Genomic DNA, 22,389 nt, shown 5'->3' with positions numbered 1-22,389 from the left:
ACGCGCCCACAGCTGGCACAGCTGCTCCTTCCTTCTTCACCCTCCGGCTATAAATAGGACCCTTCATCATTCAGGTTCAGGATCTTTACTCTCCATACTCACTCTATACACACACTGTTTATTTCTCTCAGAACAGTACTTATTCTCACGCCGGAGCCTGGTTAAGAGGGAAATCCCCTTTCTCCCCCTCTTAACGAGACTGACGGTGTTTACTGTTTTGCAGATCTCGATCCATTGATACGAGTAAGGAAAGAGGTTGAACCCCATAGACGAAATAACCCCATCGATAAACCTCGTGTTAATCGGTGTTTCATCATTGGCGCCATCCGCTTTTGCAAAACCAATCTCACCTCTTTTCTCTACTGAAAAACACTCGTCAAAAATGGCCGAACAAAATCCCTCACACCCAGTCGACGGAGAAGTTTCTTCCTTCGAACTCGTTTCGGACGCAGCACACGTCCAAAGGGGTCAAAGGAACGAAACCATCCAAGAGGGACAACTGAACAACGATTTTCCTCCTATCTTTGGAAGTGTATCCAGGGTTGTTAGCCAAACCACAACTGGACCCACTTTCCAAACTCCACCAGCAAGGATTATCACTCAAACCACAAATGGAGCCGCATTCCAAACTCCGACCGGGGCGTTGCAACAGACACCACCATCAATGCTGACACCAAGCCATGGAGCTGGCCCCTCAGCTCCATCGGAACAAGCACAACTCAATTACTCCGCACTTTTAGGGCTACCCGAAGGAAAAACTCTAGCTTCCTGGTATGCCGAACATATGGCGTCCATAAACCTAGTTTATACACAACTCAGCGCACAGCAAGCTCTACTCCAAGCACAAGCTAACCAGTCAGCATTTGTAACTCCACAACCAAGGTCTCTGAGTACACATACAACTCAGCAGACTAACGCGTGGAACCTACGTCCGGAGAAAGGACCAGTTCAAAATGTGAGAAGACCAAGCGCGCACGACACGCGCGATACGTTTGGCGAAACAGAAAGCAACTTTGTGCAAAATCCCAACTCGCAAAGAAAACCGATCCAGGCTCGTTTGGGCGCACGCAATATGAACACAGAATGGGATGAAGAAGAAGACGACCCTACATACAAAGGGGAAACCACAGTGTTTAGCAGACTTCATCCAGAGCACGAAGCATACAAGCCCGCAAAGCGCGCAGGGTACAACCCAAAGGCAGAACACGATTATACCTTAAGCTATCGTCCAGACGACATGGCTGAAGATTTGAAATTCATCAGGGAGATTGCCACAGCCGCCATAGACAAAACCAAGCTGCCGCACAACGTTGGCAAATACAATGGACTGACAGATCCGGATGATCATCTCCAGGTTTTCAAAGGCGCAGGAGCAACAGGTGGATGGAACCTACCAACTTGGTGTCACCTGTTCGCACAAACGTTCGTGGGCGCAGCGCGCGTCTGGTTCGACAGCTTGCCAGCAGGAAAAATCAAATCATGGGTTGACTTCAGAGAGAAGTTCCTGGCACACTTCTCTCAACAGCGGAGGCACGCCAGGGACCCAACAGATTGCCTAAACATATGGCGTCGAGACCACGAAAGCGTGGAAGATTTTATCACAAGATATAACAAGGAATGTTTGGAGATTGGAGATGTGGGAGAAAAAATGATGCACGCACACTTCATGAGGGCAGTTAAGTGCGACGATCTGATCAAGCGCGTGAAAGGAAGAGACGGAGGACCCAAAGATTGGGAAACTTTCATTGAGGCCGCCAAAACAATAGCACAGACAGACAAACAGTTGACCGGTGACGACCACCGTCAACGCGCACATAACTCCAATGACCGACACGGCAGGAAAGGCACAGGCCAGTCATGGAGGTCTTCCAGTCATAGAGAAAGAAGCCCACCAAGAGAAGATGCGCGACACACAATCAATCAGATAGCACACAGAAAAGAAGTAAAGAGAGAAAACAGAGAGAAACAGTGGACGCCATTAACCAAGACCCCTTCGGAGGTCTTGGCCACTAAAAATCACCAATTTAAACCACCCCTACAGACGCGTAACAAAAGGGGTCAAGATCCCAATCTCTACTGTGAATTTCATAAGGATACGGGTCACCTCACCGACGACTGTTTTAGCCTGAATCAAGAAATTGAAAGAGCCCTAAGGGATGGAAAGCTCACTCACCTGGTCAAAGGCGGAAAGCGCGACTACCGCCAAATCCAAAGAAGAGACGAAGGACCAGATAACAAAAAACTCAGGAAGTTGGAAACCCACATGGTGCAAGGAGGTCCACGAAGACCAAAGAAAAATTACAACAAGCGCACACAGGATGATTCGTGGCGCGAGAAGCAAGTCATCTTCCCAGTTGTTAGAGGAGGCCCAAGGGAAAAACGACCAATAGTTATCCCAGGAGTGATTGGTCATTATCAGACAGACTACATCTTCATCGATCCGGGGAGCACCGCGGATATCATATACGAACAATGCTTCAATCAATTTGACCAGGAGGACAAGGCGCGCTTGGAGCCAGTAGACTACCCATTAACTGGTTTCTGCAACGAGGCCGTTTTTCCCCTGGGACAGATATCATTCCCGGTGTTACTTTCGGACGGACGAAATTCAAGAACAGAAGAAGTCACGTTCATGGTGCTGCCTGCACACTCAAGACACGACATCCTCCTAGGAAGAGAATCCCAATGAGACTTCAGTATGATTTGCTCTGCACCACATTCGGCCGTCGGATTCCCAACGGAAACAGGCATTGCACTGATATACGCAAGCAAGGAAGTCTTAGCAACAGATGAAATAAGGCCTACAAAAGCAAGTAAACCAGCGCCACTCGCAGAGGCAGAGAAATGGGTGTTGAACAGCACTCACCCAGAACAAACAGTTACCCTGGGACCAACGATGTCCGATCTAACACGCGTAGCGCTCACGAAGTTGTTACACGAGAATATGGACGTGTTCGCCTGGACACCAGCTGACATGGTTGGTGTTCCACGGCACATTGCAGAGCACCGTCTAAACGTCTCAGAAAATGCAAAACCAGTGGTGCACGCCAAGCGCCACCTGGGCGATATAAAGCATGACGCCATGAAAGAGCAAGTACTGGAACTACTAAATGCAGGCATCATCAGAGAAGTCAGATACCAAACTTGGGTAGCAAGCCCAGTGATGGTGAAGAAACCAAACGGCAGCTGGAGAATGTGCGTCGACTACAAAGACTTAAACAAGGCATGCCCACGCGACTGCTACGCCTTACCAGACATAGACGAAAAAATCAACTCCCTGGCAACATTCAGGTGGAAATGCTTTCTTGATTGTTACAAGGGGTATCACCAGGTTCAAATGGCTGTTCAAGATGAGGATAAAACCGTTTTCCGCACGCCAACGGGGTTGTACTGCTATACCAAGATGCCTTTTGGCCTAAAGAATGCAGGTGCGACGTACCAAAGATTGATGAACGAAACGTTCAGTGATGCTATCGGCAAGTACATAGAAGTGTACATGGATGATCTGGTGATTATGAGCAAGGAAGAGAGCATGATGCTGGAAAACATCCAGAAAACTTTTAACACGCTGCGCAGCGTAAGTATCAAGCTAAACCCAGCAAAATGCTCATTCGGTATGGAGGAAGGAAAGTTCTTAGGCTTCATCGTCACAAAAGATGGCTTCAAGGTGAATCCAGAAAAAGTCCAAGCCATAGAAAGGATGCCTTCACCATCAAATATCAAAGACATGCAAAAATTAGCTGGGCGACTAGCCGCGCTCAATCATTTCCTAGCTAATCATGCTGCAAAATCCTTCCCGTTCATCAAAACGTTGCGCAATTACATGAAGAAAAGCCAGTTCCAGTGGACTCCGGAAGCAGAAAGCGCGTTCCGCGAAATGAAAGATTGTCTCATCAAACTGCCAACATTAACCGCACTAAACAAAGGCGAACCTCTGGTACTCTACCTATCAGCTTCCGATAGGGCAGTCGGAGCAGTCTTACTCGTCGATCGTCAAGGTACTCAGACACCAGTCTACTACGTGTCACGAACCTTGACCGACCCAGAAACCCGATATGCAATCATGGAAAAGTTAGTCCTGGCATTGATTCATGCTTCAAGGCGGCTGCGCAGATACTTTGCCAATCACGTCATCCACGTGCTAACAAACTACAACATCGGCAACATCCTTGCAAGGCCAGAAGTATCAGGAAGGCTAGCCAAATGGGCGATAGAACTGGGAGGTCACAATGTGGTTTTCAGACCACGACCATCAATCAAAGGCCAAGTCTTGGCAGATTTTATGACAGAAGTCCCAGATGACAAAGAAAGAGAATGTAAAGCAATGGAAAAAGCTGAGAAAAAGCAAACAGAAGAGCCATGGTTATTATACACCGACGGAGCGTCCAACGAAGACGGAGCAGGCGCAGGGCTAAGGCTGGTAAGCCCCGATAAACATGAATTCACGTACGCCATACGCCTGGATTTTAAAAGTACAAACAACGAAGCAGAGTATGAAGCTTTCCTGGCTGGCTTACGATTGGCGATCAAAATGGGGGTCCGACACATCGAAGCACATGTGGACTCCATGCTGGTAGCGGGGCAAATCAACGGCCAATACGAAGCCAAAGGGGATGTCATGGCACTCTACCTCAGCCAAGCAAAAACATTACTACAAACCTTCTACTCTTACAAGGTGCACCACATAAACAGAAGCGAGAACAAGCCAGCAGACGCGCTGAGTAAGCTCGCATCAACAAGTTTCCAGCACCTAGCAAAGGATGTGCGCATAGAGGTTTTGAGCAACCCATCCGTTCCACTCAGAGAAGTAAGTGTCATCCAGACGGGAACAACGTCCTGGATGACACCGATAATCATGTACCTGCAGTCAGGGATACGTCCCGAAAACAAAGCCGAGGCGCGAAAGATCCAATACAAAGCAGAACACTATCAGATGGCAGATGGGATACTGTACCGAAAGTCGTATCTCGGCCCGCTGCTAAGATGCGTTAACGCCGAAGACGCAAACTACCTAATCCGGGAAGTTCATGAAGGAATTTGTGGTATTCATGCCGGGCCTCGAATGGTGGTAGCAAAAGTGATGAATGCCGGATACTACTGACCCGGGATGCATCTGGACGCTGTGAAAGAGTTGAGGAAGTGCAGTGGCTGCCAGAGACATGCGCCCAAGACCATGCGCCCCAAAAATGAACTAGTACCAGTCACAACCGCATGGCCTTTTCAACAATGGGGCATAGACATGGTAGGTCCTTTCCCGGAAGCACCAGGGGCGGTCAAATTCATAATAGTCGCAGTCGACTATTTCACCAAATGGGTGGAGGCGAAAGCACTTGCATCAACCACATCGACAGTCGTCAAGCGATTCATATGGGAGCAAATCATATGCCGCTTTGGCCTACCTCTCAGAATCATCACCGATAACGGAACTAACTTCGCAGCAGACGACCTCGAACGATGGTTCAAAGAACTACATATCGAGCATACGTTCTCTTCGGTTGCGCACCCGCAAGGGAATGGTCAAGTAGAGGCAGTCAACAAAAGTATCGTTGATGGTATCAAAGCAAGGTTAGGCGAAAAAAGAAGAGGATGGGTAGACGAACTGCCCAGCATATTGTGGGCCCATAGGACAATGCCAAAGACAAGCAACGGCGAGACACCGTTCAGCCTGGTCTATGGGTCTGAGGCAGTCATTCCAGCAGAAATCGGGCTACCATCTCCACGAATGCTCTCAATGAACTTAATCAACAATGAAGAGGAAATGAGGATCGACCTGGACCTCCTAGAAGAACGGAGAGAGATGGCAGCAATCAACGAGGCCAAGTACAAAACAAAGCTGGAGAAATACTACAACTCCAGAGTCCGAGTCTGCACTTTTAACCCGGGAGACTATGTCCTACGAGACAATGAAGCTTCCAACGCAGAAAAGCCCGGAAAACTGGCGCCCAAATGGGAAGGCCCATACGTAATCGATGCAGTACTCGGCAAGGGAGCTTACAAACTGCGCACCATCAACGACAAAGAGGTTCCACGAACCTGGAATGCTCAACAACTCCGAAAGTGCTACATGTAAAACAACTATGTAATCGTAAAGGGCGTACTGCCAACACATTTACTATAATACAAGAAGTGTTTGGCTACCTTTATTTCATGCAAATTTCTTGTCACAACTGCATTTATTACTTTGGGCGTACACGAAAACATCAATGGCTCGACCATAGGAAACGTTGTAGACCTCCAAGGCTCGTCACAACCAAGTGCACAACCGGGTCAGAAACACAACCAAAGCCTAAAAAACGCCAAAATAAAACTTCGTGCCCACATAAACACGAAAAAATCGATAGCAAGGCAACTAAACATTGTAATGCTCCCAAGGCTGAACGCAGCTGAGCTCACACAATAACCTGCAACTCGATCACTTCGTAAGTCACATATAAGCGCGCGCATTCAAACGACAGAATAAAACGTTGTAGTAACACAACATCACCTGTCAGCGCCATAATTCATTCGTGACACCTAATTAAAGTAATTAAACATGCACATATTATGACGATAACAAAATTCGCATAAACACAAACAAGCGATAAAATATGCATCAAACAAAGAAGATCAAGTGCATAATACCCACAAAAGGTAAATAAAAATAAAATTGTCTAAAACAGTCAACATTACAGACCCATTCAAGGCCACACACGGCGCACAGGCCAAAATCCACCCATCAAGTTTGACTGGTGCCAGCACCTCCTGCCGCATCGGCATCGTCTCCAAGGGCTTTCTTCAGAAGAGCAACTCCATCTGGTTTCCGAGATAACTTTTGCGCAGCCCAGACGACAGCAAAGTCAAGGGTCGAAAACTCCTTGCGCTTAGCAGCATAAGCACCGTCACAATCTTCTTTATACAACTCAAAGTGGTAATCTTTCTCCTTGTTGATAGCCGCACCCTTGCCTTCAGCATATCCAAATTTACGACCGCTATTATAACCCGCTCGGCCCAATTCGAACATGTACGTGGCAAGTTCAGTCGAATTCAGAATGCGGTCAGCAAGGCAACCAAATAAAAGATCATGAAAATAAAAGAAGACGAAAGAGAAAAAGAAATTACCAAGGGTACACCACGAGAAAGCAACCATCTGGTGTCAGCAGACGTTTCCTCAGCAAGGAGTTCTGCTGCCTGACATTCAGCAGTCTTTTCAGCAAGAAGGCGCTGTGTGGCCTCACACTCAGCCGCTTTCTGCTGAACAAGAACCTCTAACTTATCGATCCGATCAACATATTCTTTCTCTTTCTTCTCGGACGCAACACGCGCCTGCTGAGCCTCTTCAGCAAGTTCTGCTTTTTCACCGGATAGCCGCACGATCGCATCATGCTGAGTTTGCATCTCAACATTCGTACGCTCACACGCGGCTTCCTAATCTTTCTGTTTCTGAACATTCAACCGTTTTTGCTCTTCAAGCTTCTGTTCAGCATCAGATACCCTCCACTGCAAACCTTTCTTCTCCGCATTAAATCTCTCCCTCTCCTCAGCAAACAACTTCTTTGACTCCTCAAACTCGAGTGTCTCCTCTCCCATCAACCGCCATTCACGAAGAATTTCCTGAGAAATGGCAAAGTAATTTACCCCAGCACGAACATGGTCGTCCAACAAGGCAAATCGATTGCGGTTTTTCTGGAACATCCTCTCAGCAGGAGGAAGAGACATGGCAAAAAATTCATGGCAGTTGTTCACATCGTTCATCCTGGAACCCTGAGTAAGGTTCCAGCTACGGGCATGTGGTAAGTCATCACAAGCAGGATTCTGGGTACCCCAAGAATCAGCAGGATTATGCTCAAATTGCGGGCTACGCACCACACCAGAAGTAGCCCCACCTCCACCAGGAGGACGCTTAGTATAAATGGTTTGGTGGGGGAGTCGTTTCACTAGATTCCACCTCCACCTCAACACCCTTACCCTTATCAGCTCCACCATCACCACCACCTTCACCCACATCTTCAGTAGCCCCTTCTCCACCCTTCTTGCCTGTCTCAGCATCATCACGAGGAGGGGTCAGACCAGCCGTCCTCGATGGTGGGGAAGTGGGCGGCGTGATCTGAGAAATATCCACCACACGAGGTTTCTTGCTAATCTTGACCACTGTCACGAAACAAGAATTAAAAACAACCCGAAGAAAAACGAAAGAAATATACAACTAAAAACAAGTTACCAGTAGGAGGAGCAGACGCAGCATAGATCTCCTCCAGAAGATTTCCACGACCCCCACTAAAAAAACCAAGATCAACCTCAGATTCAGAAGGTGCTGGGGGGGGGGGCTCCTTATGAAGCTTCGCTTTTTTAGCAGCAAGAAGAGCAGCAGATTGCTCATCAAGCTTGCGCTTGTGATCCTCGAGGGCTTTCTTCCTCATGTGCTCAGTCAAGGTAGCACTGTCACCAGGATCCGATTCTCGACTTCTCTCACCAACCCCTAGGCCAGACAACGTGTCAGAAACTACCACATAATCTAGACAAGGAAGAGTAGAGGGTTGCTTACGAGAAGAACCAGCAGCTTTACCCTCAGCCTTCCCCTCTTTCCTCCCAGACTTATTAGTTCTTGCTTTCTTCCTCGGCTCTAACTGAGAAGAAGGATCAACAGGCACTTCTGCATCATCATCATCACCAACAACCTCATGCACGGGTTCGGCAGCATCACCCTGCGCGGTACCTGCACGCGCGCAACGAGAGGTTAGACCTTCAAGGTTTTGGTCAGAACTTCCACTTGAAAGGACAATGACTTCCTCTCGACCCGGGTCGACAGGGTCACTCCAAACATCTTCACCTAGAACCTCGCTGGCATATCTACTCAAGCTCTCATCAGTTGGATGCAAAAAACGACCCCGGATTTGGTCTAGCCACATCGGGTTCCCATCCGCTTGAATAGCTTCAACCATGGCACCCGCCACCTTAGGGTTCAAGACATTTAACAAGCTGTAACCAACTGCAAAAGGACAAGAAGATAAGAAAGCATAACAAACATAAGGGAGAATAACTCAGCGGTAACTTATGAAAGAAACATACATTTGCCCTGATAGCTGTATACGGGTTGACCCAATGGATTCTTGGGCACCCACAACAAACTCATCCCAGCACCAACCAAGGCCATCTCTTCCAGCTGGGAAATGGCAGTCGCCTTGTGGGTTATCTTCTTCTACCAATCCTGGGCAACATAATCCTCCATAACGTCTACCCTTGGAATTCCTTGGCTCACCTGCCGATAAGGCATATCTATCGGAATTACACCACGGCGGATGTAGAAGAATTTCTGTTTCCAGTCATGAAGGCTCTTCAAAGGCACAGAGCACACCGGAGCAACACCCGTTCGTGCTTGAAACGAATAGAAACTGTAACACCCCGTGTTTTCCCAAAAGTCAAAGTCAAAGTCAAAGTCAAGAGTTGACTGTTATTGGAATTAAAGATCAATAAAGATTAATTTCATTTTAGTTTCATTTTGATTTTCATATTATTTGGAGTAAGTGTTGTATAATCAAACTAATCGGCCGATAATCGAACTGTGAATCAACGATCGACTGTGAATGATAGGAAGTAACAATGCAATAAAGCTAGTCAATCAATAATCAAGCTAATCAAATCAATCATCGAACTCAAGTGTGGATAATTTTAATGCTTTTATACGTGTGTGTGTGCCTTACGTGTTACTTGTGCATGCTTACTTTATGTTAAAGTGTGTGGTGAATCAATCAAAATCAATCAAGAATCGAAGGATAATCAAACTCAATCGAAACCGACTTTGAAAATAGGTTGTAAGGATGCTTGTATGTTAGATATAGTAGTTGGGACTGAAAGTAATTTGAATAGAAACTCTATCCTACTCTACTCCTCAATCTATCGAAATCGAAATATCAAAAATCGTCGCGAAACACTCAAAACCAGGCAAGCCGATCGAACAGGGCAACCTGATCGAACAGGCTAGCCGATCGAACAGGCTGTTCGATCGGGCAGCCGCTCGATCAGGGATGCTGTTCGATCAGCTAACCCCTTTCCACTTTTGGAAGCCTATAAATAGGGCTGTCCTTGTCAAGCTTTCCACTTTTGGAAAAGCTCTGACCGACCAGCCTTCTATTCTCGCCATTTCTCAGATTTCTCTCAAACCTGTAAGTATTTCACTCCGATCTTTGTACGTTTTTGTTCATTAATCGATTCTCTATCTTTCTATCTTTCGAAATCTGAATTTCAACCGTGAAATCACCGAGATTTGGGTGTTCTTGGGTGATGTCATCATGGTGTTCTTCAAGAACACTAAGTTTTGGCATCATTCCACCATGAATAACTTAGATCTAACCGATTTCCACATAAACAACCTAAAATCTACCAAAGATCTTAACATTTCACGGTGGAAAAGGGATTGAAAGACGGGTTTTCATCTATCTTTCAACTCTTTAACACTCAAACCGGTGAAAACGAAGCTTGAACCAACTTATAAATCATTCTAAACAAGCACATGGTTCAAGATTCGGACTTTACCCCGAGATTACCGATTACAAGTTAAACGTTAAACTTAGGTCCTTGAACGCTCCCTGACCGAGCTTGGGTGATTCCAGCCGAGTCAGTGAGTAAAGTAAAGGCTGAGGTTTTTGTGGTTCAACTTGTGGTCAAACTATCTTTAAATCACTCCAAGAAACGGGAATAACCAAGTGTTAACCGATAGGTTAACCAAGTCGAACAGCTGGCCGAACGACTAGGCTATTCGATCGAACAGCTAGTCGAACGACTACGCCAGCCGATCGATTAGGCTAACCGATCGACTAGCACCTGGGCCCACAAACTCACAAGGTGTAGTATTGAGTGAGTTCTGTTCGATCGATCGAGCCACTCGATTGTAAACATTACTCATCGAATCATGAGATACTACACTTCAACGCTGAACCTTTTCGAAACATTGGAATGTCACCCGATCGAGCATGCCACCCGATCGAGTGACAACTTACCAAGTGTGCAATGCTAACCGATCGGTTGGACCAACCGATCGAACGGACTGTTCGATCGGCCAACTTGAAAGGTAATGCTGCAAAAACTTCAAAAATACAAACCATCATACACAAACACATCCTTCACATCAAAGGAAGAAACAATCCACTTGAAAGAACCAGCCGATCGAGTCAGCCGGCCGATCGAACGGGACGTTCGAACGGACTTTAACCCAATCGAACAGCCCACTCGATCGAACAGCCGTCCGATCGAATGGTCTATCCGATCCAGTTCCACTGTTCACTTTTTCCGCATTACTCATGGTATTGTTATCGAACTATTCAGGCTAACCTATTCTCAGTGCTCCTCTCAATCCACGATCAACCACTGTGAGTATACTCGATCCCTTTTTGCTTTCAGCACTTTTGGGTGTTACATACGTAATCTATCAAATTCACAAACGACACAAACTATTTAAACGCTAACCTACTTGCATGTATTACTTGACTAAATGATTGCTGTTTATTATGTTTACACGTGGAGTGCTATCTGCCTGCTTTAGCAACGTAGTACTATAGTTTGGACTCAGCACCCGTTCACACGGGGGTTGCTAAGGACAATTACTTGCATGGATTACAGTGGTAATCATGTATTGCGAACTGTCTCGGACAGTCAACTCGAAGTCGTTGGTATCGATGGTCCCATGTTGATAATTTACATGCATCGTTTGCCCTTGTGTACGTGCTTGGTTATGCGTAAACTTTTCGAACTTTATATGCTATATCAAACTTGTGTACTCACCTTTACATTATATGTATTGACTTTTATTTTAACGTATGTGACAGGTATTTAAGCTACTAGCGTGCTAGGGAAGCAAGGCAATAATAAGCTTCTAGGAGCCTGTGACCTTAGGACAGTGTCCACATACCTGCTCCAGGGCCATAATTCTCTGTAGATCTTGTACTGGCACCTGTAGTCAGTAAGATCTACAGTTAGCCGTCTAGAAGTCTTAAAACAATATTTAATTCGGTCTGTAATAATTAAGAATTTGAGTTGTCGGAACAGTTCCCATATTGTTTAGTTGATTTCTATGATGACTTGTTATTATTTGGGACACGGTATGGGACGTGTTATATAACTGAATTGTATGATAGTTGTTATGGAAACTTCTGAACAATCTGTTTCGCTCAGTGCCGCGCCCCGATGATTCCGCCATCGGTTGGGGTGTGACAGATTGGTATCAGAGCCGTAACTATAGGGAATTAGGTTAGACACGATCTAGTCCGGATCGCTGTCTTAGAGACCTAGACTATAGCTAGGAACCAAGAGACCAAGTTTATGTGCTTATTTTATGTTGTTCCCTTCTATTCTATCATTACATCCGAACTCCGAGCCAAATTTTGTAGTTTGGACGGGATTAGGAGTGAAACCCGCGAATTCCTGCCTAAATTACAAATTTTTGCCAATTACTTTGTGCAAATTTCTATCAACAAACGGGGGAGAATTATACCAAATTAGGGCTGAAACCCGTAATTTGATGAAAACCTTCCTCTAAATTTTCTTAAAACAAGGAAGAAATTGCTGAGCTAGGGGTGAAACCCTAACCTTGGCAGTTATTCCAACTTTATTTTTATCTCGCGAAGGCAATTGACGGACTCCAACGACCTGAACTCACGAGTATGGCCTAGAATGCGCGTGCATAATGCCCAAGAATCGAGGCAGAAACATGTCCCCTAGAGTCGAAAGTGACGACAAGTCAACTGTGAATAGTTAAGTTGCCATGTTTAGTCGAAGTCTAGTGGCCGCAGACAATCCATTTTCCGATTTTGAGTGTTGCTTCGTTGATTTTATATGATTTACCTGTTTACGTGTTTTAAAGATTCGTTGATTGCTCCATTTGTTATCAATCTGCGTGACTTTTGTTGCTATCCTATCTCGACTCAAACCCCTGTTGATGTGATCTAAACGAAACCAGTGTGCTATGCTACGCTATGCGACTAAGTTAGACGATACAATGTGATGCTATCCGATGTGCAAAACGAACGACACTCGACTTGTGGTTATAGGTTTCTGTTTTCTGACAGCCTCTGTGATAAAATTGCGTACGTGTTTAGGAAATTAAGTGCTCTATTTGCTTAATTGCTTATGTGCTCTAATTGCTTCTGTGCTTATGTGCCTCTATGATTATGAGCTTATGTGTTTATATGTGTTACGTGACGTGAGGTGCGACGTGATTCTAAGCTTTAGTAAACTAAGACATGCGAGATTCGAATTCGTTGTGTTGAGCCCTATGGCGATGTCTATTGCAGACCATGTCGTCATCATCAAGAACTCGCCAAAACCTTTCCCGTCAGGAAAAGAGAGACCGACGTCTCGCCAAGCTCATCTCAAGGTCTGTAGCGAAAGCTGTCAGCGAGGTGTACGAAAACACAAGCAAGTCGTCGGAAGAATCCCGAACCCTCACTGAGTCCAGCAAAGCTCCGTTCAGTTTCAAGCAATTTAAGGCGTGTGGACCGAAGGAGTTCACCGGTGAAGAGGGCCCTACAGGCTTATTTCACTGGTTTGACTCAGTGGAAGTTACCCTTCGTCAAAGCGGATGCCCGGATCATCTTCGAACTCTCAATGCTACCGGTGTCTTCCAGTCGCGGGCATTGGACTGGTGGACAGCCGAAAGGAATAAGCGCGGGAACGACGCTGCCTACGAGCTGACGTGGGAGGAACTGAAGGCTATCATGCTGGACGAGTTCTGTCCTCCCCACGAACGCCAAAAGTTGGAGGATGAGTTCTGGACCATCAAGCAGAAGGAGGGCGACAACGCTGGTCTCACCGCCCGTTTCAAACAACTGAGCATTATCTGTCCAGACCAGGTCAAGACTCCCGAGATGACCATCAAGAAATACATCCGTGCCCTTCCGGATTGTGTTGCAGATTTTGTGTTCGCCGCCAAACCCGCATCGATCGAGGAAACCTACCTACTCGCTGCCGAGATTAATGACAAGCGAGTTAAGGCTGGTGTCTGGGATAAGCCATCCAAGTCGTTGCATCAAGTTACTACCGCATCAACCGACAACCCTACTGCTCAAGCCTCCAAGTCCTCGAGAAGAAGAAAGAAAAACAAGAGTTGCGCCGCCGCAACCAATGCTGCTCCTCTTCAGTCAGTACCGCCACAACAGCAGCAACCACAGCGCACTGCGCCAGTGATCAATGCGCCGCCGGCTAAGCGTGCGTACACCGGCCCCCACCCACTCTGTGCTACATGTTCTTATCATCACCCGGTGGGTGTGGCCTGCCGTTACTGTGCCCACTGCAACGTTTACGGACATTTCACTGCGAATTGCCGCTATGGTCCTCGTCAAACGCAAGCTCAAGCCGCTGTTAACCAAGCCCTGCTACCTGCTCCTCAAGCTCCCCAAGCTGCACAGGCCCCGGCAAACAATGTTCGGACCTGTTTTGCATGTGGTGATCCTAACCACTTCGCAAACCGGTGCCCGAACAGAGTGGTGAAACAAGAAGCCCAACAACCCCAGCAACAACAACAGCAGCCTCAACAACAAGCCGCTCACGCCAGAACTTTCAACATCAACGCACGCCAGGCTCAAGCTGACAACAACGTGGTCAATGGTACGTTCCCTGTGAATGGTATATATGCATCATGTTTGTTTGATACTGGAGCCGATAACTGCTTTGTGTCATTTGAATTTGAGAAGCTTCTTAGACGTAAGCGCTCTTATCTTTCGTCACCCTTCGAAGTAGAAGTCGCTACCGGAAGAACCATTGCTGTCAATTCTGTGCTCCGTGATTGTACCCTCGAGCTCAACAATCATATATTTCCGATTAATCTCATTCCAATGCAGCTCGGAAGTTTCGATGTCATAGTAGGCATGGACTTTCTTCGTGAAAACCATGCTGAAGTTGTGTGTTCCGATAAGATGATTCGTTTTGTGCTAGCTAGTGGTGATATTCTATGTGTTTATGGTGAAACTACTGCAAAAGACCTCAAGCTCATGTCATGTCTTCAAGCTCGCAAATATCTCCGCAAGGAATATCGAGCCTTCTTGGCCAACATTGTTGTAGCAGAGACGGACAAGAAAAGGAAAGTTGAAGTCAAGGATGTTCCCGTTGTCCGAGAATTTCCTCAGGTATTCCCTGATGATCTTCCTGGATTACCTCCAAGTCGTGATATCGACTTTCGAATCGACCTTATTCCAGGAGCCAACCCAGTGGCCAAAGCTCCGTATCGACTCGCTCCATCTGAGATGCGAGAACTCTCGAACCAACTCCAAGAGTTACTTGAAAAAGGCTTCATTCGCCCGAGCACTTCTCCATGGGGCGCACCAGTCCTTTTCGTCAAAAAGAAGGACGGGTCGTTCCGAATGTGCATCGATTACCGGGAATTAAACAAGCTGACCATCAAGAACCGATACCCCTTACCAAGAATCGATGATCTGTTTGACCAACTACAAGGTGCTCAGTGTTTCTCCAAGATTGATCTACGTTCAGGTTACCATCAGCTACGGATTCAAGAGGAAGACATACCCAAAACCGCTTTTCGAACCCGATACGGCCACTACGAATTTGTTGTCATGCCTTTTGGTTTGACCAACGCACCCGCGGTCTTTATGGATCTGATGAATCGCGTGTGTAAACCGTTCTTAGACCGTTTCGTCATTGTATTTATCGACGATGTCCTGATCTATTCCAGATCGAGGGCCGAACATGCGCAGCATTTACGATTGGTTCTCGAGTTGCTTCAGGGAAACCAACTCTACGCCAAGTTCTCCAAGTGTGAGTTCTGGTTGGAGGAAGTTCAATTTCTGGGTCACATTGTGAATAGTCGGGGTATACACGTTGATCCTGCAAAGATTGAGGCAGTCAAGGGATGGGTTACGCCAAAGAATCCGTCAGAAGTTCGCTCTTTTCTCGGATTAGCCGGTTACTACCGGCGATTCATCGAAGGGTTCTCAAAGATTGCTGTACCGCTTACCTCCCTTACTCATAAAGACAAGCCTTTTGTGTGGGGAACCGCACAGGAGACTGCTTTCCAAACCCTCAAACACATGCTGTGCCATGCACCAGTTCTTACACTGCCGGACGGAAGCGATGACTTCGTTGTCTATTGTGATGCTTCAAACCTTGGACTTGGCTGTGTTCTCATGCAACGAGACAAGGTTATAGCTTACGCATCTCGACAGCTCAAAATCCACGAGAAGAACTATACAACCCATAACCTTGAGCTAGGTGCAGTTGTCTTTGCCTTAAAGATTTGGCGACACTACCTGTATGGTACCAGGTGTACGATCTTCACCGATCACAAGAGCCTACAACACATCTTTAACCAGAGAGAACTCAATATGCGTCAACGCCGATGGGTAGAACTTCTCAACGATTACGACTGTGAGATCCGTTATCACCCAGGCAAGGCGAATGTAGTTGCAGACGCCCTCAGCAGAAAGAATTACGTGATAGGTGTTCGAAACATCCAGGCTCAGTATAACCTCGAAGCTCTCATCCGCGAAGCACAACACGCTTGCTTTAACGAGCGTACGTTGAAGAAAGAACGAATCTATCACGATGGAACTCAGCTCGTGAGCAAAGCCAACGGGATATTCTATTATCTGGACCGAATCTGGGTTCCGAGGAGGACAGATTTGCGAAAGATCATCATGAACGAAGCCCACAAATCCCGATATTCCATTCATCCCGGTGCGGACAAAATGTACCAGGACCTTCGCTACAAGTACTGGTGGCCTGGGATGAAAAGGGATATTGCTCTATATGTTGGTAGCTGTTTAACTTGTGCAAGAGTCAAGGCTGAACACCAAAGACCTTCAGGCTTACTCGAACAACCGCCGATACCCGTATGGAAGTGGGAAAGCATAGCTATGGATTTCATAACTAAGCTTCCGACCACGCCATCAGGTCACGACAGTATTTGGGTTATAGTCGACCGTCTAACCAAATCAGCCCACTTTCTGCCAATACGAGAAGACTATAAGGTGGCCAAGTTAGCCCAAATCTACACCGACGAGATCATTAAGAATCATGGTACGCCTCGAGACATCATTTCTGATCGCGATGCTCGGTTTACATCGAGATTGTGGGAAACTTTTCAAGCAGCTCTTGGTACGACGCTGAATTTGAGTACCGCATTCCACCCGCAAACCGACGGGCAGACTGAAAGAACGATTCGTACTATTGAAGACATGCTCCGTGCGTGTGTTATCGATTTTGGTGGTAGTTGGAGCAAACACCTACCGTTGGTCGAATTTTCGTACAATAATAGCTATCACTCCAGCATCGAAATGGCACCTTTCGAAGCCTTGTATGGTAGGAGATGTCGCTCGCCTATTGTATGGCACGAGGTCGGTCATTCACAATTGACTGGGCCCGAGATTCTGCAAGAAACGACTGACAAGATCCACCAGATAAGGGAAAACTTGGTGAAGGCCCGGGACAGACAAAAGATGTACGCCGATAAACGACGCAAGCCCCGCGAATTTGCAGTTGGCGACTACGTACTCCTAAAGGTATCACCTTGGAAGGGAGTAGTCCGATTCGGCAAAAGAGGGAAACTTGCGCCTCGATTTGTTGGACCTTTTAAGATTCTGGAAAGGATCGGTAAAGTTGCCTACAAACTCGAATTACCGGAGGAACTCAGCAATGTCCACCCGACTTTCCATATTTCAAACCTTCGAAAATGCGTAGCCGACCACGACGCAATAATACCACTCGACGATCTTCAGGTCAACGAGACGCTACACTTCGTGGAAAAGCCTGTCGAAATCATGGACCGACAGACCAAGCAACTCAGACGCTCTCGCATTCCTATTGTAAAAGTACGATGGGAAGGCAAACGAGGCGCGGAGTTCACTTGGGAACTCGAAAGTGACATGAAGGCCAAGTACCCGCAGTTGTTCAGATAGATCTGAAGCATCAAATTGGTAAAATCACACGGCGATGTACGGTTCTCGGCCTAATTTCGGGACGAAATTCCCTAAAGGAGGGGAGACTGTAACACCCCGTGTTTTCCCAAAAGTCAAAGTCAAAGTCAAAGTCAAGAGTTGACTGTTATTGGAATTAAAGATCAATAAAGATTAATTTCATTTTAGTTTCATTTTGATTTTCATATTATTTGGAGTAAGTGTTGTATAATCAAACTAATCGGCCGATAATCGAACTGTGAATCAACGATCGACTGTGAATGATAGGAAGTAACAATGCAATAACGCTAGTCAATCAATAATCAAGCTAATCAAATCAATCATCGAACTCAAGTGTGGATAATTTTAATGCTTTTATACGTGTGTGTGTGCCTTACGTGTTACTTGTGCATGCTTACTTTATGTTAAAGTGTGTGGTGAATCAATCAAAATCAATCAAGAATCGAAGGATAATCAAACTCAATCGAAACCGACTTTGAAAATAGGTTGTAAGGATGCTTGTATGTTAGATATAGTAGTTGGGACTGAAAGTAATTTGAATAGAAACTCTATCCTACTCTACTCCTCAATCTATCGAAATCGAAATATCAAAAATCGTCGCGAAACACTCAAAACCAGGCAAGCCGATCGAACAGGGCAACCTGATCGAACAGGCTAGCCGATCGAACAGGCTGTTCGATCGGGCAGCCGCTCGATCAGGGATGCTGTTCGATCAGCTAACCCCTTTCCACTTTTGGAAGCCTATAAATAGGGCTGTCCTTGTCAAGCTTTCCACTTTTGGAAAAGCTCTGACCGACCAGCCTTCTATTCTCGCCATTTCTCAGATTTCTCTCAAACCTGTAAGTATTTCACTCCGATCTTTGTACGTTTTTGTTCATTAATCGATTCTCTATCTTTCTATCTTTCGAAATCTGAATTTCAACCGTGAAATCACCGAGATTTGGGTGTTCTTGGGTGATGTCATCATGGTGTTCTTCAAGAACACTAAGTTTTGGCATCATTCCACCATGAATAACTTAGATCTAACCGATTTCCACATAAACAACCTAAAATCTACCAAAGATCTTAACATTTCACGGTGGAAAAGGGATTGAAAGACGGGTTTTCATCTATCTTTCAACTCTTTAACACTCAAACCGGTGAAAACGAAGCTTGAACCAACTTATAAATCATTCTAAACAAGCACATGGTTCAAGATTCGGACTTTACCCCGAGATTACCGATTACAAGTTAAACGTTAAACTTAGGTCCTTGAACGCTCCCTGACCGAGCTTGGGTGATTCCAGCCGAGTCAGTGAGTAAAGTAAAGGCTGAGGTTTTTGTGGTTCAACTTGTGGTCAAACTATCTTTAAATCACTCCAAGAAACGGGAATAACCAAGTGTTAACCGATAGGTTAACCAAGTCGAACAGCTGGCCGAACGACTAGGCTATTCGATCGAACAGCTAGTCGAACGACTACGCCAGCCGATCGATTAGGCTAACCGATCGACTAGCACCTGGGCCCACAAACTCACAAGGTGTAGTATTGAGTGAGTTCTGTTCGATCGATCGAGCCACTCGATTGTAAACATTACTCATCGAATCATGAGATACTACACTTCAACGCTGAACCTTTTCGAACCATTGGAATGTCACCCGATCGAGCATGCCACCCGATCGAGTGACAACTTACCAAGTGTGCAATGCTAACCGATCGGTTGGACCAACCGATCGAACGGACTGTTCGATCGGCCAACTTGAAAGGTAATGCTGCAAAAACTTCAAAAATACAAACCATCATACACAAACACATCCTTCACATCAAAGGAGTAAACAATCCACTTGAAAGAACCAGCCGATCGAGTCAGCCGGCCGATCGAACGGGACGTTCGAACGGACTTTAACCCAATCGAACAGCCCACTCGATCGAACAGCCGTCCGATCGAATGGTCTATCCGATCCAGTTCCACTGTTCACTTTTTCCGCATTACTCATGGTATTGTTATCGAACTATTCAGGCTAACCTATTCTCAGTGCTCCTCTCAATCCACGATCAACCACTGTGAGTATACTCGATCCCTTTTTGCTTTCAGCACTTTTGGGTGTTACATACGTAATCTATCAAATTCACAAACGACACAAACTATTTAAACGCTAACCTACTTGCATGTATTACTTGACTAAATGATTGCTGTTTATTATGTTTACACGTGGAGTGCTATCTGCCTGCTTTAGCAACGTAGTACTATAGTTTGGACTCAGCACCCGTTCACACGGGGGTTGCTAAGGACAATTACTTGCATGGATTACAGTGGTAATCATGTATTGCGAACTGTCTCGGACAGTCAACTCGAAGTCGTTGGTATCGATGGTCCCATGTTGATAATTTACATGCATCGTTTGCCCTTGTGTACGTGCTTGGTTATGCGTAAACTTTTCGAACTTTATATGCTATATCAAACTTGTGTACTCACCTTTACATTATATGTATTGACTTTTATTTTAACGTATGTGACAGGTATTTAAGCTACTAGCGTGCTAGGGAAGCGAGGCAATAATAAGCTTCTAGGAGCCTGTGACCTTAGGACAGTGTCCACATACCTGCTCCAGGGCCATAATTCTCTGTAGATCTTGTACTGGCACCTGTAGTCAGTAAGATCTACAGTTAGCCGTCTAGAAGTCTTAAAACAATATTTAATTCGGTCTGTAATAATTAAGAATTTGAGTTGTCGGAACAGTTCCCATATTGTTTAGTTGATTTCTATGATGACTTGTTATTATTTGGGACACGGTATGGGACGTGTTATATAACTGAATTGTATGATAGTTGTTATGGAAACTTCTGAACAATCTGTTTCGCTCAGTGCCGCGCCCCGATGATTCCGCCATCGGTTGGGGTGTGACAGAAACCACTAGCATACGTAACACTATAAAACACATTAAACATCTCAAACGTAGGCTCCATACGGTAAGCCCTACAGACATACTCAAAATGAGTAATGCGTGGAAGCCCAATAGCATTAATTTGTGAAATATGAAGCCCATAACCCCTCAACACGGCAGCAGTAAACTTTGTAATAGGTAATCTGAAACTACCTTCCCGAAAGAACGCAACATACAAAGTGATATGGCCCGGAGGGGCGTCCAAGGCAGTAGAACCGACAGAAGGATACTGGGCTCCCCACTCAGGACGGAAACCCATCCCCCGCACAAGATTCATGAACTCTTCCTCTTTCCAACCAATGACCGCCTGGTCAGGACCAGGAGGAGCCCTCCCCTTATATTTTCTCTTCCGTTGGGTAGGATTCGTACCAGACATGGTGTAAATACAGAGAAGTCGGAAATAAGAAATCAAAGAAAACTATTGAAACAACGGAGAATGAAGGGAGAAGATAGAAGGAAAACACACTTGAAATTTGAAAAAGTGAAGAAGAACGAGTAACCACCTCCTATTTATACTCATCGCATTTAATGCGATGGGTAGTGGACCGTCAGAGCACAAGAAAAACAACCAATAAAGGAGTGACACGTTAGAAGAGAGAGAAGACGTCAGCTCTTTTTTCGGGAAGCATGGGCGACAAGGCCGGCTGACATGACAGAAAGTAACTGACAAAGCAACTGTTCATCTCCGATAAGACAGGGATGTCAGATAGTCACATCAAACACTTCCCCATGACTACCAAACTTCCATCAGAAGGAAACAACAAGGAGCCAAGATCCATGCGCCGTGCGTCCACTTGGCTCATTTTTTACAAAGTGCCAAGACCCATGCGCCGTGCATCCACTTGGCTCATTTTTTATCAAGTGCCAAGACCCATGCGCCGTGCGTCCACTTGGCTCATTTTTACAAAGTGCCAAGACCCATGCGCCGTGCGTCCACTTGGCTCATTTTTTACAAAGTGCCAAGACCCATGCGTCGTGCATCCACTTGGCTCATTTTTTACAAAATGCCAAGACCCATGCGCCATGCGTCCACTTGGCTCATTTTTTACAAAATGCCAAGACCCATGCGCCATGCGTCCACTTGGCTCAATTTTTATAAAGCACCAACACCCGTGCGCGGCAAGACGGTTTGTTTCAAATTTTTCTTTCAGGTCACCAAACGCCACGCGCTGCAAAAAAAAAAAAAAAACACTACTCTCATAAGTCCAGAATCCCTCCTAGACGATCAACTCAACTAGAAGGCACACTGGACTGGGGGGACTTGAAGAGGTATGGTCCCAATTCCCTGCCTACATGGCAGGGACCACACCACTTTTGAGCATACAAGGCGTCCACATCAGCGAAGCAATCCAGAAGCTTCTAAAAACTTCTGGAAGACTTACAGCTAGCGCTAAAGATGCTCTATCCGACATAAAGGACAGCACGTGTCACCACTCGCAGAACGCCACATAGGCCTGCGACAAATCAGGGAGCAGAGCTGACAACACCAGTACAAGGTCTCCAGCGTGGTCAAATGTAAGGACGCCACGTGTACCACTACACCTGCCGTGACAGAGCAGACCAAGAGGATAT

General features: G+C 46.0%; 1 protein-coding gene across 1 annotated transcript; it reads left to right on the top strand.

The window, feature by feature from the left end:
- The first annotated feature begins 784 nt into the window (after nucleotides 1-784).
- LOC110930904 lies at nucleotides 785-2,689 on the top strand. The gene has a single exon (XM_022174303.1). The coding sequence runs from the start codon at nucleotides 785-787 to the stop codon at nucleotides 2,687-2,689; it is 1,905 nt and encodes a 634-aa protein (XP_022029995.1).
- The last annotated feature ends 19,700 nt before the right edge of the window (nucleotides 2,690-22,389 follow it).

The sequence above is a fragment of the Helianthus annuus genome, chromosome 1 (assembly GCF_002127325.2).
Source record: "Helianthus annuus cultivar XRQ/B chromosome 1, HanXRQr2.0-SUNRISE, whole genome shotgun sequence".
Lineage (NCBI taxonomy): Eukaryota > Viridiplantae > Streptophyta > Magnoliopsida > Asterales > Asteraceae > Helianthus > Helianthus annuus.
The sequence above is the reverse complement of the archived record's forward strand: the minus strand, read 5'-3'. Positions and strand labels throughout refer to the sequence as shown.

Coding starts and splice junctions, on each gene's coding strand:
- LOC110930904 (XM_022174303.1), top strand. CDS start 785: ATGGCGTCCATAAACCTAGTTTATACACAACTCAGCGCACAGCAAGCT.